Source organism: Columba livia, chromosome 1, assembly GCF_036013475.1.
Source record: "Columba livia isolate bColLiv1 breed racing homer chromosome 1, bColLiv1.pat.W.v2, whole genome shotgun sequence".
Taxonomy (NCBI): Eukaryota; Metazoa; Chordata; class Aves; order Columbiformes; family Columbidae; genus Columba; species Columba livia.
The window spans coordinates 171,523,393-171,547,766 of record NC_088602.1 but is presented as its reverse complement, the minus strand read 5'-3'; the positions used below and the strand labels follow the sequence as shown (position 1 = coordinate 171,547,766).

General features: G+C 47.2%; 1 protein-coding gene across 2 annotated transcripts; it reads left to right on the top strand.

Annotated features, from left to right (window-relative positions):
* The first annotated feature begins 7,493 nt into the window (after positions 1-7,493).
* TEF (TEF transcription factor, PAR bZIP family member) lies at positions 7,494-24,050 on the top strand. 2 transcript variants are annotated; one of them, XM_005514939.3, is made up of 5 exons: positions 7,494-7,815; positions 17,695-18,021; positions 19,494-19,714; positions 20,355-20,566; positions 22,467-24,050. In XM_005514939.3, exons 1-5 carry the CDS (start codon positions 7,713-7,715, stop codon positions 22,486-22,488), a joined length of 885 nt encoding a protein of 294 aa, XP_005514996.2. In that variant the 5' UTR covers positions 7,494-7,712; the 3' UTR covers positions 22,489-24,050. The 2 variants fall into 2 exon arrangements, with proteins under 2 accessions (XP_005514996.2, XP_064902281.1); XM_065046209.1 differs by lacking the exon at positions 7,494-7,815 and adding an exon at positions 12,329-12,651.
* Positions 24,051-24,374: the final 324 nt, after the last annotated feature.

Below are 24,374 nucleotides of genomic sequence, written 5' to 3'. Positions count from 1 at the left end.
ATCTTAGTTTCAGGTTTCCCTGCTGTAAGGAGGGAAGCAAAGGGAGGATTTCAAGCATTGGATCACTTTTGCATTCTCCCATCCTTAAGATACTGCTCTTGCTGAGTGGAAAATCGCCTGTGTGTGAATTAACAGATTCTGCAGTTCTTTATCAGGCACACAGTTCTGGTGGACTTTGGGTGTGTTTAAGATTTTTTTTTTTCTTTCCCTCAACCACCAAGAATTCACATGCTCTGCATTAACATGTGGTTTCAAGTGCTTGGGTAACCTGTGTTTTGAAGCCTCCAGAAATCAGGTCTTGTAATCACCTTCATCTAGGGGTTGTTCCACTGTGTAGGCTGCTCTGTTCAATTCTTTTGCCTGCCAGCCTGCACCTTGCCAGGGAAAATGCCCTTCGCTCTCCCCACTGAGTGGCATGCAGCTTGGGCCAGGAGAAGCATCTGTGCAGATTCCCCCTGGGGAGGATGCTGTGTGGTGAAGGGGGAAGAGGTCAGTGTGAAAATGTTTATTAATAAACCTGTTTATTTTTCAAATCATCATGATGCAGATTAATCTGGATTCTTGATTAAGCCAAAACTGAAGATGAGGCAAAGACAAGGGAGTCTCATGGAGACACTGTGCTACTGCTTTAGAAACCGGCTGAGTGACCAGGTCATATCCAGCAAGACCTGAGGTGAGTTGTTACACATGTCCCCGATGTGCCTGAATACAGACACAAGGACTTGTGTCCTGAGTACAGGCGTGTACTACAGAGGGGATACAGAGACTGGTGGGCTTCTAAGGTGCATATGTTGAGTATGTACGATGTTTTGCACTCCATGCTGGCAAGAGTCAGGGTGGCTTTTCCAGTACAATGCAGACCAAAACTGTTAAAGGGTGAGGCAGACAAAGCATGAGGAGAAAAATGACAGTGTTCATCTTGCAGGTTTGAGTCTCAGCTGTAAGCCTCTCATCTCTGGTGTTAATTGAAGAAAATAAACTTGTATTTTGGAAAGGCAGGGAAAGGAGTGCTGACTTCAGTATTCAGATCCTCCTAAGGACTTCAGCGGATACAAAGACAAGGGGGAAGGCCTTATGTCAGTCCAGAAGGATCCAGGTCCAGTGGAGGGTTGAGAGGCGCAGGAGTAGAGACCACTCAGAAGTGGGAGGAAAGCTTCGTACGAAAGACCTTTAATGCCATTGCGCAGCAGCCTGGCAGAGGGAGTTTGCCTCACAAAGTGTGGAAGCTGCAGATGACATTCCCAAGCAATTCTGTAACTGAGTCTGCCCACACTAGAGAAAACACCTCTTGGCAATGACAGCAGGTGGTGTTTCTGAAAGCAGATCCAGGTGGGGCAAGGACAAGAGCAGGGATCGGAAGAGATGGCACCTCCAGCTGACTCCTTCCCCACTGCACCAGTCCTGGCCCTGCCAGCTCCCAAGACTGTCCCTTCCATGGGTGCTCCTCTCTGCAGGTTAGCTTATGGATGGCAACACCCCAGAAAACTCCTGCTTCTTCCTGAGAGCCTGGGGAAGCACAGACATATCAGCGGGTCCCAGGAAATAGGGTTATTTGTTACCATTTGGATTAATCCTCCCAAAAATTGCATTTACCTAGGGCTGAAATGGAAGCCTCTAAACCCAGATGCCAGAGCAGATTTGGCTTGCTTGGAAGAGAAAAATGCTCAGCACTGAGAGGTGCTCTTTGGTGTATTTCCCTTGTTCTCTGCGCCTTTCCTCTGTCTGCCTTAGCTGTGGGCTTTCAGTAGTGCTGGGGCCCTCTAGGCAGACAGTCAGGAAGGATGAAGAGCTGCATAGTTTCTCTAATTGAATACCAAGGCACGCTCCGACGTTTGTACCCAGCAAAGCTCAGAGGCAGAGAGGGAAAGTCCTGCTTCTGCAGAAGCATGATGGACTGGACATTGCCTCGGGGGCCTGTGGTGGGGATTCAGTACAGAAGCAGTGTTTCAAAAGAGGCTCTGAGCAAGCTGGATCTGGATCTTCTCCTGTTTGAGACCCAGGCTTTCATACCCTGGCTTTTGGGGATCAGCAGCAGCCAGGCTGCCCCGGCTTCTGGGGGATCGGTTGTTGCCTTTCAGCCCACACGCCTTCCCCAGGCTCAGCTGACTCCTATATCTGTTGGGCTCTGACCTCTTCGACTGTGGTGCTGCAGCATCTCTGCTCCTGACTGGGCCACATCGCTCCCAGGAGAGGTTAGTGAGCCTGGGAAGGGATGGCCAAGGGATGGACAGGGTCCTTTACAGCCAGCTGCTTCTTTTTGAGAAGGAAGCAGCTGGAGGAGCATGTGTCCCGCCCAACGGTCCTTCATGGACCCTGGCAGAGGCCCAGCAATCGCTGTCCTTGGGTTTCCACATCCTGCTTTAAACACCCTGGTTTATTGCTGCTCTTGGCACCTCCTGGGCTCTGCGTCCTGCCAAGGCCTGTTCGGAGAGCTCCCAAAGCTGGCTTTGCCCCGGCTCCCAGAGTGTTTCCAGAGCAGGGAAATGCACAAGAACAGCTCTAGGTGTCCTTCCTGCCCATGGCAGCACAACTTCTGATGATCCCAAGAGTCTTTCTCACATTTTCTCCCCGCCTAGCACCTAGTTTTCCAGCAAATGACACCTCACAGGGGAAGGCCACGTGTGGAGGAGCAGGGCTGTGTTGAGTCCGGCTGCCACGTGAGCACCTTGAGAAGGGGGGAATGTCTTGGCTGAGGGTTGGGGAAGCAAAGCTCATTAGCTCTTTGGCACTCATTTTGAAGAATTAGTTTTTAGAAATCTGCTCGCCTGAGGCGGGAGGTGCAGGCGGTTCCTTCCACTGAGCTGCACTGCTCACTCAGAGATCCCAGCGCTGCTCCTCCATGCAGGGAGACAGGCACACACCTGCACATACACATGTATGCATGTGGTACCCTGCCTGGGGAAGGGGCAACCCCCTCAAAGGTGGCAAGGGGGCTCAGTGCAAAGCCTTATCAATCCTGCATGTGTATGCCCCACATTGATACCATCAAAGGCACCTACAGGGTCACACACCCATGTTTCATGTGCCGGGCAGATTCTTTAGCCAATGCAGAGCCCCAGTTCCACTTTTACCACGCTCAGCTGTTCACTTTTCCATGCTGGCTCCATCACTCCTTCTCCCACTTCCTTTTCTTCCAAAGTAATCTGCTGTGGACGCAGACACCTCCTGATCTGGCCACAGCCTTCCCTGCTGCTGCCATTCTGGGTGTCCTTGCAGCTCCGCAGATGTCCATTGCCGCTAGCAGCAGCGTCTTGACCCTGTAGAAGACAAGGCGCTGGGATGTGGGGCAAGTGTCCTGTCAGAAAGGCCAGAGTGAAACTCATCCTGCCGGTCCCTGCCAAGGTGAAAAAAAAATCCCAATCAAGCCCAATGCACTATGCAAATAAATAGTTAAATGTGGAAGCTGTTGGTGGAGTGTGCGTTTGTGCTAGGAGCTAGTATAAGAACAAACAAAAATTACGGATGTCCGCAGAGAGGCAGTGACTGACTTCTGGCAAAGGGTTTGCTTGGATAAAAGGAGAGGAAACCACTTACCAAGCTGTGTTTGATGCAAGAACCAAACCCCGTGGGTGGGCTTGACCATGAAGAGTAGGTCTGATCTGTGGGACTTGCAACAGAAGACATCTATACTTGAGCTATATGGAAATTTCTGAATAATGGCTGTGCTGCTAAGGGGAATGGTGTTGGGAGACTGAAAAAAATAAAGCTCTTTAAAGAGCAGCATGATTTGTAAAGCCTCTAGAAGTTTCTGGAAGCTTTTGTTCTTATTTCCAGGTACACCTCAGGGGAGTGACCTACCTTGTCTGTCACCACACAGTCCCCTCAGTATTGCTGGCTTCTGCCTGCCCCCTCACTATTGCCTGCCAAGGGCAGCATGTGCTATGGGGTGTTTGCTGCCAATGCATGTGCCCCAGGTGAAACAGAACAAACAACAGCAAGTTTTCTCTCTGAAGCGGCAGTAATTCAGCTCTCTTCTCATAGCTTATTTTTCAAATATAAAAATATACTTAAATATATTTATCCCTTTGCCAAGGTGGGTAGCATGTTCTGGGGAGGGGGAGAGGGAGGGATGGGTGGATGGATAATGCTGTTGTGTAGAAAATCAGACAAAAATCTTTTTTATTTTCTAAGAAGACACATTCCATTAGATTATCAAACCAAGCTTTCATCTCATCAGAGGAAGCTGAGATAACAGCAATTAGTAATAATAACCAATAATACCTTTCTTTGGTGAAATGTCACTGCTGCTGGTGGAATTCCCATGAGCTGTGCTTTCTGATACCTGTAAGAAACAACTAAGTTCCCTTCTGTAATGGTGACCTCAGAAATCGGTGTGCGGCCAGCTGCCACCACCAAGTACAAGACTCACAGCAACAATCTGCAGGAGTTTCTGACCAAGGAGGCACCTAGCTGTGCCACTTGTCTCTTGTTTCTGGGCTGAGGGTGGCTGCAAGACAAGGGCAGGAGGGGAGGCAGTGGAAGGGCAGCTCCAGAAGCACTACAGATGTGGCCCTGTGGAGGAGCCGAGGGAGCACTCCTGGGGCTGAGGGAATGATGGCAACTTGGAGAGATGCACAAAGAGCTCCCTTGTCCAGCTTCTTGTAATGAACAGGGTTGTACTGGAGGTCTCAACCTCCAAAACGATTCAAACTGCCAGGAAGGCTGTACCTTCTGGTAACACCTGAGCAGCACTGGTGCACTTAGGGCCTGATGACAGATCTCTGTAGAGAGAGCCCCCTAAAGACATGAGTTGAATTAGGGGTACCTGAGCACTGCAGAGAGGTGAAGGCAGAGGGAGGGAGGAGAAGCAAGGCACAAGAATTTCATTGTGCTTTAAAAAAAAAGAAAAAAAGGCAACTCTTTGCAATGCAAATGTAAGAGGAGGGAGAGCATGGACCATGGCAGACATTGAGGGACCCCCACTCCTCCCATCAAGAGTATGTGCAGCTGTGGCACTGCTGAACATGGTCCTCAGGCAAACGTGCTGAGGGGCCCAGCAGCATTGCTGGCAGTGCAGGAAGCCGCACCGAGAGACCTAGAGAAACGACTCCTAAGATAACCCTGGCCTCTGCTGTTTAAATTGGTGTTCCTGGGGTCTGGCCCTCTTAATCATGTTTGGTGCACCCTTCTGTGTGCCACTCGTTTAGCGCCAGTGTAAGCTGACTATGGCTGGCTGTGTCTGCGAGAAAATGTGCTGTTAAGAGCTGACTGGACCTCTGAGTGGTGGAGCAGAGATGCTGAGACCTCCACTAACATCTGATAACAGTGCAGCCAGAACAAATGATGCAATCTGTGTCCATGCCTGCAGCTTTCCGGAGCCAACATTTCAACTCCATTCGCTAAGGCAGCTCAAGTGCTCAGTGTGGTAGGGACACAAGGGCAGATGGATGCTCTCCGCTGCTATGACTCTACTCCCTAGTACAGTTTCTGCTTCCCTGGAGCTCAAAGTCAGGGTGGTGTTGATGCATCCTGCTACTGATATTACCCAAGCTCTTCTCCTGGGCAGGAGCTCAGTTTTCAGGGATTATGAATCAAGGACACACAGTGTTGGCCGGAAACTTTGTAGACATGGCAAACACAAGATGAGATATGCGCTCTCAGATCTCTAGACAAAAACTTGCAAATGTCCATTGCAGGCTAACAATTCAAAATGCTGTGTGACAATTTCCTCTCAATTAACTTCATTTTCTGAAGATTTAAGTGTCAGTCAATTGCTGCAACAGCTGCTATGAAGTCCTTGGATGCTTCCAGGCATATGGTCAGATGTTTGCCCAGCTTTCAAGATGTGTTTGAGCCTGGGGCAAAACCAGTAGGTCTGGCTGCACCTGGCATTGGGCAGCCACCACGTTCCCAGTGACTTTTCTTTGCCGTAATTTAATGAGAAGCAGGCTGAGGCATATATGACTGTCCCAAAGGTTAGTGATGCCTGGCAGGATTGAGTGACACCTTTGCCTTGATGAGCCAGAGTGGACAGGAAGATTTTGGGAAAGGCCACGGACCTCCTGACTGGCAGGCTGTGCTCCAGGAGGAAGAGATCCAATTGTTTCCCTTTCTCTCAGCAGCCAGAATCCAACACCTTTGAGAATGTGTGCAGGGTCTGTCTGCTATCTCCAGCCTTGGGTGGGTGGAGGACACCATAATGGGCTGGGGTTAGTAGGAGACTGTTCCCCCTCAACGGCTTCACCACCAGTGGTTATCACTGGCTGTTTTCTTACCTTCTCTCTGGGGCCTGGAGAGGAAGCAAACTACAGGGAAAATCCCAAGAGGCTGTAATTAAGAATTCTACCAAAGCATCTACTGTGTGATTTCTGTGCTTGGTTAGACTGGCATCCAGATAATGAAAATTCCCCAGCTAATTTCAAATCCCAACCACCCAGCCTGACTAAGTAATTCTTTATTTTGCTTCTGTTGGGTTAAATCAAATGGATTGCCGTCTGGGACCAAACAGGAACACCCCACTATGGGGAGTAAAACTCTATCAGTTTTTAAGGCTCTTGATGCTGAGCCAGTTAAATGCTTCACTTCAGGCACAGAAGAGTCCTAATGACTTCACTCAGGCCATTTCCATGCTTAGGGCCATGCATGGGTTTGCCAGGCTGTCCCCAAGAGCTGAGACTCACGGACCAGTGTAGGAATACCTGGTTCCTATTGACTCACAGTGGTGTTCTAAGGCTGAGCCTGGCAAAAGTGACAGGAGTGAACTGAGAAATAAAGGCACTTCTGTTCTAATTATCACACCCAGCAAAGACTAGCCCCCAGCACGTGTAAGATGCTCCTTTGGGAGCCAGATCCTGATAAAGAAGATCAAACCTTTATCCTCCTGTTTCCACCCCTGTATGCTGAAAAACTTCACTAACAGGAGAGGAGGGGCTTTGCACTCTCAAGATCTTAACTAGCTCTTATTAGAGTATTTGCCAGGTTCATGAACTCTCTTGCCTTACATCAGTGCTCCAAGAGGACGCTGTTGGCTTTCTGATAAAACTCTGTGCCACTTCTGAACAGAAATCCTGCATTTTGGGGGTGATGCACACTAAATAAGAAAGATACCTTACGCTGTAATCAATTTGGACTTGGGAGGGACACACAGTATGCGTTGCATCATATACAAACATTGTCACTATGTGTATCTCAGAGGGCTGAAATGTGAGCAGGCAGATGCAGACAGCATGTGTATCTCCACAGGGCAGCCCTATGCAGCTCAAAACTCCTCAGAGCTTCCCCAGAGCCCTTCAGAGGACCCTTTTGCTGTTGCATTTGCAGCCGATGTGTGTACTCCTGACAGCACATGCTTGTGGTTTGGTTTTTTCCTCTTTTCCCCAACATGTATAGTTGTTATAACACCTTGGGAAGGAAAAGGGTGCTGCCTTTGCAAAGTTAGATAACTGGCCCAGTTCTTTGCTGCCGGATTGGCTGGGAGAGGCCCTGTAAAACCAGGCTGGCCAGCCGCCCGGCCCAGCCCTGCGAGGCTGCAAGCTGTTTCCACAATTGGCCACTTCAGAGTGGGAGAGGGGGAGGTGAAGACAGCCGGGCAAACTGCATCTCTGCCAGGCTGCTTCCCTTGCTCCTTGTTTTTTCTCTGCCGGAGTAGTTTGGCAAGCCCGCTCGGGGTGCCTCGGAGCCTTTCTTGCAACGCCCAGGCGAGTGGGGTGTAGCGTTGGCAGCCAGGCATCTGGCCCTGCCTTAGCCGTGCTAGCACAGTCCCAGGACAGGACATGTCAAGCTGCAACAACCCCGGTGGCCCCGCTGCCCTGGACTTTCCAGAAGTCCTGAAGTCCCTGCTGGAGTACTCCCTGCCCTGGACCAACAAGATGACAGGTAGGATTGATGGAATGCGTGCTGGGGTTTCTGGTTTGATTTCTTCCCTTCCTTAAGTTGCAAGGCGAGAAGGGGTCAGAAGATCTTGCTTGCTGCAAGCGCTCTAAGGGTGTGTTTCCTCCAAGTGTCTAAGTCAGACAGGAAGTTCTGGCACCAAGTGTGTTGTGCAGCTGGGAGGAAAAACGGCAGCAATGGATTGATTACAAAATCAGTTGAGAGTGCTGAGCTCCTGATCCTTTTAGCCTCTGTGCTCAGCTACTTCTTGGAAACCCCTCAAAGCTTTGTGCACAGAGAAGGCTTGGGCACAAATCTCCATGCTCATGTAGGAGTGAACTGAAGGATTGTCATCCAGGTTGTCCCATGGTTAATAATGGTTGAGTTTCCCGACATTGCCTCTTCCCAGACACAGACTGTCCCAGGAGCCCGGCCCTGCATGGCGCAGACTGACTCTATGCAAACTTTGTCTTTGATGCTGCTCTTGTTTATCAGTGGAAAGCTGGGGTAGGGAACACTGCACATGTTGTGCTTTCTTTGCAAGAGCACTTCTATACTCCTAGGCTTTCCTGCTCTCTGTGCAGCATCCTGAAAAACAAATGGAAAGGACCAAGGAGATTATTTAGGCTGGGCTTCAGCTGTGCTGAACACTTTGCTCTTGTTGCGCTGACCACTTCTCTGTTGCTGGGCATGCTCCAAGTGTCCATCACACAACTCAGGGACTCTCTGGTTTTTGATAGGTTGCCACATGCTCTTGGCAAGCTGCTTTTTGGTTGTTGTGTTTTAAGGTTCATTGCCGAGTGCTGGGGATCTGTGTAGGAAGACCTTGGCTCAACAGGCTCATGCCTGGGCATGAGTGACTTGAACTCACAGAAACAAACATGCATTGAGCTCACTCTTCTGTAGCAAGTTGCTACCAGGACACTCAGATGGCTCTGCAGTCTTGGGTGGCAGCATGATCCAGGAGATGAGAGCAGAAAAGCCAGATGGACAATGTGGACAGGGACCCTCCTCTCGCTCTGGGGTCAACAGGAGAAAAAGCTGCTGCAGCAGCAGTAAAGCATCCATGGCAGGAAAGGCAGCTGCCTACACCTGCTAGAACACAGAAAGACCTGTGGCACCTGCACAGCTCGCTGTGGGAAGGAGTTAAAAGGGCAAGAGGAGCTGCCAGACCTCCTAAGGGGCTCCTTTTGCCATATTGCTCCACTGCTGCCACCTGTGAGCTGGCTCTCTGCTTTGCTGAGACTTTGCTCATTAACAGGTGTGTTTACATATCACACAACATGAAGCGGTGTGTGGGGACCAGGGCATGTTTTCTGAGCTGACTGATACCGAGGCAGAAAGTGAACTTGGCTGGGAGGAGGCAGCAATGGCCAAGAGAGGCTCATGTGGTACAGAGCCTTGTCATGGGTAAGCTGAAGTTTGGCTGCCTCTCTGGGACCTCTGGTCTCTGCAGCCAACTGGATTGAATTAATCCAAGGGAGGAGTGCTGTCAAAATTTATCTGGCAAGAGTTAGAGTGGGGGGTAGAGGGGGATCAATGATTCACAGCGGAAATAATTGAGTCTTAACTCAATGTATTTTGTGGCAGCTTTCTTCCTCAGCCCCAGGACCACCCTGCCTCACAGCATTACCTCCCATAACCCTTAGAATTGTCCTTATTAAGCCGCCTCCCTCCTCAGGCCAGCATTCCCATCACAGCCCTCTTCCTACAGAGCTCAGTTGTCTCCTCCTGAGTCTCCATACCTACACACCGCTCAAATGGATTTGCTGGGTCTCAGACCTCTGTCCGTGTTCTGCCATTCAAACCTCCCAGTGGGGCTTGCTGTATGTGTCCCCCCCCGTGCCTAGTGCGGGGCTGCTTCTTGCTTGCATCCCTGCTGCATGAGGGCTGGGTTGTTCTGCATCATCTGGCCCTGACAAGGCTCCCAGCAGCAACGGCCAAGGCCGCTGCATTCCTCTCTTCACATCTTATTGTCCTCCTCTCTTCCTTCTTAGCTGCAGAGCAAAAGAGAAAATGTAAAAATCCAGGCATATCTCAGCTTAACCAAGAAGGTACAGCTGCTGATGCAGTGCCCGCTCTCTGCTGGCAGTTGCTTGAGCCCCTAAGCCCCAGAGGCAGTGAGAAAAAGCTCTCAGAGCAGCCTTCCTCCTTGCTGGCAAGGCAGAGCTGATGCCTGAGCAGGGTGCTGTGAGGGCGAACCCACAGGAATGCTCCCCAGGAATTCCCTTCTGCCTTTGGGCTGAGCCACTAATACTGCACAAGCTAAGTCCTCTCCAAACAAAGTCACAACCCAGTGGTGGTGCAGAACAAACCTTAGTGTGGCAGAGCTTGGGCAGAAATGTGCTGGACGAAGAACATGGTCACTGTAAAGGGAAAAGCCCTGGAGTAAAGGCTGCTGAGTGGGTTTAAAACCTCCATTCATATGGAAGTTACCCAACAAGGCAGTTGCCATCAAGATCTGCAGGGGGGATGCATGCAAAGCCTGTTCCTTGAAAGAGCACTATGCAGCACAACATCAGACACAGCAGCAACCTCAGAGGCCTCCAGCATCAACAATGGAACAAAGCGACCATGAGAGCCGTAACTGAATGGGAAGCCTGTGGCCTGCCCTACTTCGGCTACATCCCCTTGCCCTGTTCATGGAAGCTGCCCCTTCCTGGCCTCACTAGGTTGTGTTCTCTATTTGCCACCTACCACTAGATGTTTCCCAGGCAAAAGCTTCACTGTGAGCCCGCGGCCCCTTGCCAAGCTGTGTGTGTGCCGCCTATCTCATGTGTGGTCTGACATCTGTGTTTCATTGCCCCGTGTGAAGCGGCATCTCCATTTCACGCATGTGCTTTTTCCTTCTGCCAGCGGAGCTTGGCAAGGCAAAAGGAGTCCGCAGAGGGCATGCAGCAGCCCTGGAGCATGCTGGGCAGCAGAGCATGACCTGTTCTGCCTGCTTCTTGCATCTGGATTTATCAGCCTTGATAAACGACACATTAACGCGCGCTGCTCCAGCCTGCGTTAACAAGGTGGCCCTTTCCCAGCTCCCTGTTGGGCAGCACACACACAGGGGTTGCATCAGGAGTCCCATCCCCATCCAATGCAAAGGTGGGTGCAGATTCCACCTCCTAGCCTATGCAAGACAAGTTGCTGGCAGATAGGGCAGCCCCCTATCTGCCCAGGTTGGATGGAGACGTCTCCTGGACCTCACTGCAGAAAGGCAGAGGGGAAAAGAACCTATTGCACGTGACTTCCAATCTGTTCCTTTTCCATCAGGATTTATTAGCAAGGGTCAGGTGAAATTGTGCCTTGCCACTGAAATGAAACATCTGAGGTTTGTGGAGGGACAGATGCCTGAGCATCTACCGGGGAGGAAGAGGTCCCTTTTCTGCTGGCACTTCAGAGGTCTCTGCCCTGGCACCTGTGGCCCTATTGGATGTGGATGGAGCCATCCCAGGGAGGTTGCGTACCCTTTCCTTTTCCTGCTTGCAGTGCCATGTGGGAGGTTTGCTGTGGACGGCCCTTCTGCAGCAAGAGACAGCAACTGCTAATGTGAGAAGCCTGTGGCTGTAGCGTCTGTCACTTCTTCGAGCTTATTCATTCTGCAGGAGAAGCTTCTCAGTATCCGCCTGTGCTCTTGGTGATGAACCTGGCAACGTTGTCTCCCTTCGTATATACGTTCAGAAGCTTAAATCCCAGCATGGCATGCCTGTTGCTGAACAGGGGAAGGGGTATGGGAATCACAAGAAGCCCCTCTCCAGCTGCTCACCCCGCCAGCCGCCGCAGGGGAGTCCTTCTCCCTGATGACATTATATAGGGCACGTGGCTGCGGCTGGCATGATGTAGGACAGAGGGAGATTAAATCCAGATCATATGGGAAAGGCGACCTCGGGATACCTAACGAGGATATTTAAGGACCGGCTAGAGCGCTGGCACCGGCGGCGGTTCGGGCGCGGCGGCTTTCCGCCTTGCCCCGTCGGCCGCGCGGTTATGCGACCTCCGAGCCCAGTCCCACCGCGCTGCCCGGGGCCGGGGCCGGGGCCGGGGCTGAGGCAGGAGCCCGGGCTGGCACGCGCGGCCCCCGCGGCCGCTCAGCCGGTAACGGCCGCCTCGGGGGCTGCGGGTGAGCGCCCCGCGCGCAGGGGCGGCGCGGACCCCCCGCCCCGGAGGCGAGTGGCGGGCGCGCGCCCCGCGGCAGGCGCTGCCGCTCCGCCGCCCACGCGCACACTTTCCCCCCCGCGCCTCGGCAGCTGGCTGTGACGCAGCGCCCCGGAGGAGGTGTGGGGGGCGGGGCACGGCATGCTAATGAGCCACTGGACCCCGCCCCTGCACGTGCGCCGGCGGGAGGGGGTCGCGTGCCCGCGCCGGCCGGGGAGGGGCGGGGTGGGCGGGGCCTTCCCTCGCGGGGCCGCCCCCCGAGCGGAGCGGGCCAATCCGCGGGGCGGAGAGGGCGGGGTGGGGCGTGGCCGCTTGCATGGGCGTGGCCGACGTGCTCATGAATAATGAAGCGCGCGTGAGGCGTCAGTCGTCTGCGCATGCGCTGTCGGTCTCCCTCGCGCCGACCGCTCTCTGCTCGTCGTTGCCGGCGGGCCCCGGGAGCTGTCGCAGCTTCGCGTCGGGCGCCGCAGCAGTTGGCGACCGTTGACAGCCCGCACGCCCGCCAGCTCGCGGGGAGTATGCCCGGCCGGGCCGCGCACCAGGAGGCGGCGGCGGCGGCGGCGGGAGGACCAGAGCCCACTGCAGCCGGGGGGAGCGCGGGGGCCGCCGCGCAGCAGGAGCAGCGGGGCCTGGCGGGCGCCTTCCCGCTGGTGCTGAAGAAGCTGATGGAGAACCCGCCGCGGGAGGCGCGCCTGGGTGAGCGCGGGAGCGCGCGGCACCTTCCAGCTTCTCCCCCCTTTTTTCTTCTCCTTGCCTCCCCCTGCCTTCCCGCCCCACGCCTCGGAGGGCGGGACCCGGTGGGTCGCGGCGGGACTGGCTGCGGTGTGCGCGGGGGGAGCACCCGCGCGAGAGGCCGCACACCCGGGCCTGGCGTCCTCCCCCGGTACGCCCTCTGTCCCTTCCCTCCGCCCCGCCGGCCGGCTGCGCCAAGCGCTGGCAGCACGGAATCGCAGGCTGTCGGGGCGGCCACCGGGCTCGCGGGCCTGGTACCGGGCCGGCTCCCCGACCCGGCGAGCCGGCGCGACTGGAAAATTCAGCTTCTGCCGTCGACCTTTCGAGTGCTGCGGTGGGCAAACCCCAGTGCTTGGGGTACGAGAGACAAGTCAGGACGTGACGTGCTGGTTTTATTCCCTTAGCTGTCTGAAGCCTCCCCTGCCTTTAGTTGTGAGCAGCAATGAAGAGGTTTTGAGTCTTCCTTGACCTTAATTGCTGAGAAGTTGCATGATGACACACATAAACAGCACATCTCTTCAGATTAGGTTTGGTGATAATCCATAAGGGTATGACTGCATGCATGCTTATGCAGGCCTGTACAGTGGAGAGAACTCTCTCCCACTGATTATGCAGACAGCAACTGTGTAAATAACAATGCTGCTGGTGCTTATAGTCTTCATTGCTGATGGAATGCTTTTTTTTTTTCCCCACCTGGCAGTGTTTTGCCTTTCTGAGTATCAGTTTGATTTTTTAGGAGGGCTCAGTTTTATCTGCACCACTCTAATGCCCGGTGTACTGGTGTACAATAAAATAAGTCCTTAAATTTAGGAATGTTGAGGTTGAGAATTTTTGGAACATCAGACAATGTCCAGGGTGGACCCCAATGCAAGCAAGGTTGGCAAGATTGTACCCAGTGAGGATCCTAGTTAAGATCCATTTACTTTTTATGTCTAGAGTTGCACAATACTGTGTAGATGTATCCATGTTGTGATCCTGGCAAACATTATTTCTCCATTCTTTTAAAAAAAAGTCAGCTTCTGATAAAGGTTTTAATTATGTCGCTGCGGTGCAGGATGCTGCAGCACACAGGATCTTGAATCTACAACATTATGGGACTTCTTAAGATATTTCTGCACCCAATCCTTTTTAAAGGCAAGAGTGCCAGCAGGAGCAAGTTCCTGTGTGGAAACTGTAGTGATAGCTGACTGGGATATGGTGACTTCGTCTTAGCGGTGGTTTCTTGTCCAGAATCATGTGATCTAGCCTATGGAGATATAAAATTTTGAAATTAATATGATTTTGAGGTAGTGCATTTTTCTGAAATTAGAAGCATGTGATACTTTTACTAGATGACCCCATTCCAGCTTGGGAAGGTGTTCAGCTTGATTCTCTAAAGCTTGCTAATGAGTACATTGTGTCTTGATTACCCTCTCCATTCATGCTGTGATGAAGTTCAGATCGTTGTCATTCTTAAAATTTCTCCATAGATTTCCTTAGTCTACCCTGTACTGTTTCACCAAACACTTTGCGGAACTTGTTGCTTTCTGTTTATTTTTATCTGTGATGCTTTTCTTGTTTGCATATTTGCAAGACAAAAGTTAGTCCTAATTTTACAAAAGACTTGTCAGTAGAATTATGACTCAACTGACTTCAGAGGTTCCTTGTTTATTTTCTGTTCCTTTACAGTATAGTGACACAGCCAAAATGCCAAATAATTACTAATTTACTTAATACAGTGGTGTGTTTTCAGCAAGCTTTCTGAGAAGACCCTGTGCTTTTTATCTGAAGTACCGTTTGACAAAAATATAATTTTCTGTCCTATTCTGCAAGAAATGGTATCAACTAGCTGCAGTGTTCATTTATAGTCTCCACAAGCTACCTATGGGTTTTCCAACTGCTGTGGGTAATTTGACTACCCAGTAAGCCCGAAGGCTTTCTAATCCTCCTGAGCAACGGAGGAGGACATCCAGTTCCCACTGAATGCCGTCATCTTGTGTGCCCTACCATACACCAAGTATATCTGACTGGCCTTGCTGTAAGTTGTCGTCCTCTATGCTCTAGGGATGAAATAAATAAAAATAATAATATTTTTATAAAAAGCCCTGTGGGCTTGGGGAAGAGAATTAATTTTCTGGAGCGGGAGGGTAGGTCTCTCCTATTAATAATGTGCTGCTGCAAATTCTCCAAAGGATGGCTTAATCACCAGTTGTGTGCTGCTGTGGCAGGAGGAATGCCTCAACAAACATCACAGTAATGGGCAGCAGGAACACAGAACCCTATAACCCTGTCTTGTTCCATTGTCACAAGTGGGACTAAAGGTTTATTGAGCAATCAGCCTTGTTTTATATAGTGTTTTAGTATAATTTGACAATATTTTTTGATGAACAAGGGGAACTTTGTCAAAGAAGTGTTTGTTCTTTTTGTGGCTGGGATTGCACTTGACAGTTGTGGCTAAAATGTCTTTTGGTTGGTTTGGTTTTTTTTTGTTGTTTGTGGGTTTTTTTGTGGTTTTTTGTTTTTTTGAGGAAAAACCAGGATGTGGAATAAAGCTCTTTCCAGGCTGCTGTTTTTGGCTAAACCAGCAGCATTTCCAACAGTTTGAGAACTGGAATACTGTCTAAATTACTTGGCATACACTAGTGACCTCTGTTAACAGCAGATGTACAGCCTAGTTAATAGGTCACAGTAGCAGAATGAGGGGGCTAAATCGGACATGAGCTATCAGCTGCAGAAGTACAGTCCAGATTTATCAGGGTGACCTTGAATCACTGCAAATGGAGCCTCTTAGGATACTGCAGCTCTGCTGTCAGGTAATACCTGTTTACACTATAAATATCTTCAGAGAATTAATGTTTCAGGTCCATGTGCTGGGGCAGGCAGAAAATTCCTCCTCAAGATGCAAGAAATTAATTAGTGTTTCATTGGATATTGTGCACCCAGCAGGATGTTGTGCAGCAGAAGTAAAGATTAAATGAATTGAAAGAAAGCCAGTGGGAAAAAGTCAATGCAAAAATGATCGTACAACAGTTTATCTTTTTACACGTCATGTTTGAAATACATGGGCACCCAATGTGGATATTAACTTCTGCTCTTTTGATTTGGTTGAGATATTGCTGTTAGAAGTGAGGGGGAAGAGAACGAGACAGCATAGCTGAACTCAGCACTGGGGGCCCAGTGCTTGCCCGTTGCCGACTTGTGGCAAAAGGAGAAAAAATTTCAGCTGGTTATCTCCTGCGAAGGAAGGATCTAATGTGGGGTGAGCCAGGGACAGTATGAAAAGGAAGCTGGAGGGACCACAGTCTTTTCAGGTTACTGAGGTACAGCAGGATGATGGTGCACAACTGAAAGGCATTAAAAGATCTGAGAAAATCCACACACGCCAGTAGTGTAGTGTTTTTGGCATCTACCTTCTGAAAAATATTTTTAAGCCTTATGTTTAACCTGGCAGTTCAGAGGCAGCAGTGCGAAGTGGCAAGGGGGGAAGGCCAAAAGCTGCAAGATGGTGTTAACCAAGCTCAGGTCCAGGAGCTACTAGTTTGAATTTAACATGTTATTTAGGTGCTTGCTCTTAGTCCCAAGTCAGTAGCTGGTGAATATTTTCTCAGCTATTTAGTTTATAATCAGTGTCTTCTGTTATATAAAATGTTCAGAGTATGGTAGGTTAAAATGATAATTTACTCTGTATGGCAGCACTGTTCTTTAAGCCATAAAAAGCTCTTTCAGTCTCAGTTCCAACCAGCTAAGGCAACAGCGAAAGGAATGCCAGTTCTATCAGAATAGGTTTTATATAAATAGGTTTTTCTGATCTAGAGCAGAATTTCACCCCCACTCCCACTCCTGATAAAGAAAAATACTCCTTTTTCCATATTGTAGCCAGTCTAGAAAATCTTATTACCAAAGATCTGCGTTTTGTTGGGCTAACCTGTGTGAATACTGGAGATCCAAACTGGTCCAGTGTATGTCCATGGAGTCCGTGTTCCATTGAACTGAATATTTGTCAGCTTCCATGGTAAAGACTCAGTTTAGGGTTGCTTGGGGTGCAACTGGTGATGGTTCCTTTTGACGGCAGTGCCTCCTTCAGTGCTGGCAGAACCACATGGCTACATGGACAACTGGAGCAGGAAAATGAATTTTCTTTTTTTTCTGTCAGCTTATTTTTATCTTTTAAATTATATAATTATTCCATAACTTGAATTTTCTGCTTGGATTCTGTCCCAGACAATTGTTAAGATTCAGTAGCTATGTGGAACATAGAAACAGCCATTTTTTCTGTAACGTGTGCACTGCAGCACAGTAAATGGAGAAAATTTCATCAGTCTTTTGTGACTGGAGGGTGGGGTGTGGGAGTATGCTGTATTAGACATCCCCCTAAAGAGGGAAAATTCTATGTAGGTACTCTGAGCTATCTATAGTGGAGAGCATTTGGAGCTATTGCTTTGTGTGGACATGCTGAGTCATTTCAGAAAGAAATGCTTCTGAAATACTGAACAATAGACATCCAGGTCTCTGGTGTCCCGTGGACCATTTGATGAATTTTCATGTGTAATCTGGAACACCATATTCCTTTCTTGTTTGTATCTGGATTATTCTTCTGCACCGTCTTTCTTTGTGCATAGAGTAAACTACTCTGCGTCTTCAGAGCTTTCTTAATGGCTTCCCATGTAATCCCACTTAGGGACACTCACTTTCACTGTCTTCCCAAATGAGCCTGTGAACAACAGGCCATTTTGCAATGACAAGTTAATTGGAAGCTAGATGCAGCATTATATCACACTTTGGTAAGTTATCACAGCAAAGATGCTGGTCTTGAAGGCTGCTCAAATGTCTGTGGTCCAGCCATCACAGGGAGTCAGATTGTTCCATGCTGAGTCACACATGAATGTTGCCTTTCAACATCTGATTTTTCAGGTCATGTCATGAGCCTATAGCTTACTGTATTTCCTTTAATAGGGATTTTATTAGACTCTTAAACCTCGAGTCTCTCCTGTGTTGCAGCTTGTACAGTGACCTACTTGTATCTTTCAGATAAAGAGAAGGAGAAGATAAAGCTTGAGGAAGATGAGGCAGCGGCTGCCAGCACTATGGCAGTCTCAGCTTCCCTTATGCCGCCCATTTGGGACAAAACTATTCCTTATGATGGCGAGTCGTTCCACCTGGAGTACATGGATCTGGATGAGTTCCTGCTGGAGAATGGAATTCCTTCCAGCCCTACTCACCTGGATTTGAACCAGAATCCACTCTTGCCTGTGGCTGAGCTGGAAGGAAAGGAGTCTGCCAGTGCTTCCACTGGTTCTCCTGCATCATCTTCTTCCACTGCGGTTTACCAGCAATCTGAAGCAGCCTCCAGCACAGGTAGATGGAATAATATGGGGCTCTGAGGGACCTTTGTTCTTATATTAAAAGGTGCCTCATTAGATCAAAGAGGAGACATGCTACCCTGTCAGTGTTAGCTGTGGCAGGTTAAGTAGAACAGACGTGCTCAATGCCTTAGTCCATGTGTCAATTCATGGAGGTGCTGCCTCTCCTCCTCCCCCTCCTGGAAAAAATGAGTGTCCCTGTATGCAGTCTGTTTCTCTGTTGGAATTAGAAGAGCTGAAACACCAACACGAAGTATTTGCTTTCTTGGTATTGCTAATCTAGTGAGAGACTTTACATGTTGAGAAAATAATTTCTTGGATTATTTTACAACAGATTTGATGGTTTGTGACAAGTCATTTGTACTACCTTGGTGGCTTGGTCTGCTTGGGTGAACTTATGCTAATTTAATGGACCTCAAATAATAATGCTTAATAGCAAAACAATGAAGCAATCTTCTCATGGTAGCCTGTGAAATGTGAGAACAGACACTTGAAAAAGGTGTGTTAATGATGCAGTTTGATGTTCTGTGATGCTTTGAAGTGGGAATGGAGGAACAAAGAAACAAAACCATACTTAAATGGTACTAGGAAATTTCTGCTCTTCGTTTGTAGTATGGAGATCTTCTCTATTCAAGAATTTAGCAGTGCAGTTTGCCCTAGATCTAGAGTTTAAACATGATAGCCTCTAAACTTTCACAATAATATTTTATGAGCAGACTTTACAAAGAGCATTTTGCTCAGGGCTTCTCCTGTGAATCTTCACAAGAAAGGCAAAATGTGGAACTCCTTCAATAAGACATAGGGTGTGGCTTTTTTCTAGGTGGCATATGAAAAAACTTATTCATTGATGGCTACTTGAAATTGCACTGACATTTGCAATTTTTATGTATGGAGTCTGTGAACAATAGATAAATATGACAAAGTTCATATGAACACTGTCAGTGTCAGACAATCTGTTGGGACACTTGTTTCCATGTGGCAAAGTAGTAGCATACTAATAGTTTTATTTGTAACAAATACAACTTTATTTAGTCCTTTCTGTGGAAATACAGTTGACCTTTGAAGGACTCAAGGACCCTGGGGTCTTTGGGCAGGCTTGTGTCTGTAAGACTTTCTATGGCACAAAACTCAGGGTGATAGAAGTTGCTCACGTCTTACTGTGGTGAAACATGCTTCTTAAGTGTGCAAAGCATGTAGTTTTTGCTGAGGAAGTATTAACTCTTGTCCTGCATCTAGCTACTCATGTCTGTTAATCTGCCATACGTTTCTAGAGTTTGTATTACAAACTGAACTGTGGAGCTTCTCTCTGTACCAGCAGCTGTACAGCACCAAGGACACCTTAGGGAAATACCAAATACTATTAAATATTGCCCACAGTAGGGCAATATATAGAGATAGCCACGTTAACTTCTTAGTTAATTCTCTTTATCCTGCTGAATGTATTATGACTTTTCCTATTGTTGCCAGAGTCGCCACCACAAAATGAAAGAAATACTCCCAGCCCCATTGATCCTGATTGTGTAGAAGTTGAGGTGAATTTTAACCCTGACCCTGCTGATTTAGTGCTGTCCAGTGTGCCTGGTGGTGAGCTCTTCAATCCTCGCAAGCACAAGTTTACTGAAGAGGACCTGAAACCACAACCAATGATTAAAAAAGCCAAGAAGGTTTTTGTCCCAGATGAGCAAAAGGTAACAGATTTATTACTGCAAACTTTTTTAGGCCCTGATCAAAGTTTGACTCTTTGCCCAAACATTTTGACGTATAAAGTTAGTGTACTATACCTTTGTGATTGAGCAGAAGCACTGCCAAGAATAGAATTTGCAAGTCAATTGCTGTTCTTGTTGTTTTGCTGGTTTGGTATTAAGAGATAATTACTGGGCAGGAGCAACTTATCATGCTGTATACAGAAATTAGAAGAACTACCAATTGACAGCCTTATCAACTGCAGTTTTGAAGGCCAGTGTATGTATTTGCCCAGCATTATGTCTGATCTGACTTTAAGGAGCCCAGAAAACAGAATAAACTTCTGTGGAAGTTTATTCCCAAATTGAAACTAAATAAAGGGAGCCTTTCAGTTGGACAGCTTCTTAGTAGCTAAGTCTCTTAATCTCCCTAGTTCTCTCAATGCACTTGGTTTATCCTAAAACAAGACTTGCGTATGGATGAAATCTAACAGTACTGTGTTGCCTGCATTTTGGTGTCTGGGCCCTGCAAACCAATGGAGGAGATTCTTCAATATAGCAGTCAGTGTGAATGTCATGTTACAGTAAAGTTGTCAGGTTGGAATACCTTTTTTTTTTTTTTTTTTTTTTCCCTTTTTTGCTACAGGATGAAAAATATTGGACAAGGCGAAAGAAGAACAATGTGGCAGCAAAGCGTTCCCGTGATGCTCGGCGATTAAAGGAGAATCAGATCACAATTCGGGCAGCCTTTCTTGAGAAAGAGAATACAGCCCTGAGGACGGAGGTTGCAGAGCTGCGCAAGGAAGTGGGACGATGCAAGAACATTGTTTCTAAATACGAGACCAGATACGGACCCTTGTAAGCACACCCCTTTTCCTTGTTAGGGCTCATTGTTTTAGCCTCTTAGATTTCTCTGCCTTCTGTTGAGACTACCAGAAATAAAAGTTTGTGGAGGCTTTGCCATTTTGCATTTACATGGAAAACCCCCAAACCCTGTTTCTGTTGGCACAACTTGTTCAGGCCCTTTCCTGATCATTGTGTTGCCCGAAATCCTAGTGTCCACATTTACAACTTTGTTTTTAATACTGATAGAGCATCTTCTGATGTCATACAATAGAACAGATTCATCTGTCTGGAGGAATAGATGTGGATCCCTCCTGAGTTGACAGGGCTTTTGCTATCTGTTCTAATCTACATTTTAAGTGGAGAAAGAGCATAGGAGACTCTCCTTTCCTTTTTTTTTTTTTTGTTTTGGGTCTTTTTAAACTCCCACTCTTTTCTCCCTTTCTACCCTGCCATCCCTCCCAGTCAAACTGTAAAACTTAAGATAGGTACATGTTGCTGGGCAGCATCATGAAATTATTTCGTCTCCAATTCAGAGGCACTAGAAAGTACCTGTTGTGTAGAACTCTGTTCCCGTTGAAGAGGAATAGAGGAACCTTAGGACAGGAAGATGGGAAAATATTAAATTTCTTGTAAAAACTGAGATATCTCTAAGTTAATGCATAAGTGTTATGCAGACTGGAGTCAGTGCAGTGTTGATTAAAATGCTGCTCAAACGTCTTGGTAGATTCTAATCCTGGATAACTTCAGAAACCAAGGAGCAGAAACAGTAGGGGATCTCTTACTTTACAGATATGGACAAAATAATTTGCTGTGGGTTTTAAGCTGTATTTCTACCACCACTGCCCCTCCTTTTTTTCCTTAGAGGGACTTCCCTCTTGAACTGCTGATAAAGCAGCATGTTACAGTTAACTGAGAAGTAAGGGAGATTTAGAGAAAGAAGTCCAGCTTATTAGGCTGAACCATGAGTGTCATCTGTTAGGGAATTGCCAGTACCTTATGCATTGGAAGAAGCTGGGTTTTTTTTAAGAAGCAAACAAGCCACTATTACTTCACTGCACCTTACGTGTTGTACAAGAGTTGAGAAAGAGTTTTGCTTTGTGAACACTTTATGGAACAAGCTACACCCACTCTAAACATGAACACTTTACCTCACTGTCTCCTGTGTAGCAGAATATCTGTTCTCTCCATGCCTGCTGGTTCTCTCTCCAGCATGTTTCCTGTTACAAAATTAGCACACAAGACGTGCTCTCTTGGAAGTAATCCATTCTCAGCACCAAGCGCTACTTCAACAGTACGTGGTGTTAAAAGAAAAAATATGTTGTATGTGATGTTGGGACCTTCTAAATGACCTGCAACTGCAAGAACCAGAAGCTTTAACAGAAGTATATGTCTAGAAGTCCTCTTAACCAGATAAACTATCTTAAGATAGTGGCTGTGTCAGAACTCATAGGCTACAATTCCTGGGCTAATATTTAAATTAGGGAGTAAATGTGGGATACTATATGTTTAGGCTAGTTTCCAGTTCTCCTATTAAAATATAAAAGGTATATTTAAACAGCATTTGGGTTTCTTTTCTATACTAAAAACTTCTTGCCTAGCTCGCCTTTTAAACATAATGTGGAAAGTGGTATGAGTTTAGACGATTGTGTGTTGACTTCTTAAGGAAGCAGAGAAGCAGGCTAATCCAGAAGGCTTAAAGTAAATGTATGCTTTCAACTATCGCCCCCCCCGTTATGCTCTTAATTTGACTAGAGTGGCTCTTATTGCAGTGTTGGTCTAATTTATTTCAAACATACTAAAAATTGTCACCCATTCAGCAGGGATTTTTCTTTCACAGGGTGGTATGTGGTGGTGATGGTGGGAAGTATGTTATAAATAAATTGTCACACTTAACGCTTTGCTTTGTTTAAAGTGACTTATCTGATTCCGAGTGATGCAACTTTAAAGACTTTTAAAAACAAAGAAACTAAAAAGCACACATGAATCGCCAGTCTTCAGAGTGAGCAGTGAATTCTGTGAGGTGTCCCAACACAAACAACTGACGATGACCCTGCCTGCCTGCTTGCCTGCAAGTACCCCATCTGAACTACCCAGGGCTGGGCATGATGAAAAGTGCAAAGTCTCCTTAATTCTGTATATGGCTTTCTTATCTGTCTTTCTCACTGTAACTATGAACTACAGTAAGCTTACTTATTGGGGTTTTGTCAAGACACTCAAAGTTCATGTCTCAAAGTCTGTTGACAGCCTGTGTGAATAGTAACTCTTTGTTCTGGCACTTGAGTGGAAGAAAATAGGGAGTTTTAAATAAAAGTGTCTGTATATATTAAGAACTTCTATATTTTAAGATGCTTCTCCCTGCAGTTGAATGAGTTTTCTTTAATACAGCAGCTCCCTTTTGGTACAGTGTAGCATCATGTGGAGTTCTGTGAGTGCAGAATTGAAGATGCTAGGAAAGCAGCAGCCTGTGATGTGAGGCTTCCAAGTGCAGAAAAGTACAGCAGATGTATTGAAACAATCCAGAAAGCACCACAGTGTGCCATACAAAGAGTAGTAATAAACCTCTATCAAATGACCCATGTAATAGTAGAACACTTGGGTTACTTTCTTGCTCCACAGCTACCTGCCTTTTCTTTTGTTTCTTTTATGGGACTTGCTTGCTTTTATGGAGTCTTGCTGAAACAAGATCTATTCTTCTGTTAACAATTTAACAATCATGGAAAAGGTGCTAGTCTGAGCTGCTGATTCCCATGTCTTTTGGTGGTCTGAAACTGCCAAGTGAGTATTAGCTCCAGCAAAACAATGGCTATTAGCTGCCATGTTACAATTTTCTGTCTCTTGACTACATGAGAACTGCAGTGGTGAAAGAGATCTCAGTTCATCTGTTCTATAAAACTGAAACAGCCAATGATTTTCCACAGTTACAGCAGGCAGCTTAGGTATCGAGACCCTTCTGCTGGCGTGGAGAATACCTGGAAGCTTGGACGGGTTGTGGGGATGTTTATTGTGTGTAGACGATCGAGGAATCAGAAGTTCCTTTGTAGGAGTTTCATTATCGTAACAATCTACTGTTACATTAGGGAAGCTTAAGAACTAAATTTATGTGGGAAGAAAAAGAATACTTAATTTCTGGGAAAGGAGTGCAGTGCCATGCTTGTAACCAAAATGGAGCTCGTAAGACGGGGGTGTATTAATGCCTGGAGATTGATAAACAGCATAGACGTAAAGAAAAATAATCTTGAAAGCCTTCAGAAGCACAAGTGCTAAAATGACAAGGCACAACTAGTTACCAGTAAAGCTCAATGCTATCATGTTGAACAAGTATTTTGACTTTTCATTTACCCAAGAGATTCCACTTCTCTTTTCAGAGCAGAAAGGCAAAGAGAAAAAGGAGCAAAGCAGCAACTAATGCTGTAAACTTCATTTAAAAAAAAAAAAAAAAAATCTCAAACCCTAGAATTTGTAACCAATTATTTTAAGAAGTCACCTTTGTAAAGACCATATACATTAAATGCAGTTCTTTGCCTATTATTTTTAATGGACCATGTTCTAAGGTCAAGAAAGTGAGCTTTTTTTTTTCTGATTACGAAAGTATACTTATGAGTGTACTATAGTTTGGGATTCTAAAACTCTAAGATGATCTTGGGGTATTCTCTTCAAATAGTTTAGCTGAAACATTGCTGAAATGTCAGCATATATCTCTATCTGTATCAAGTATGGCTGATTTAGACTGATATTTTTGGTATGTACTGTTTTTTGTTGTTGTATTTTGGTGACAAAGGTTGAACCGTAGATTAAAATAAAAAAGCAACCAAAACCACAG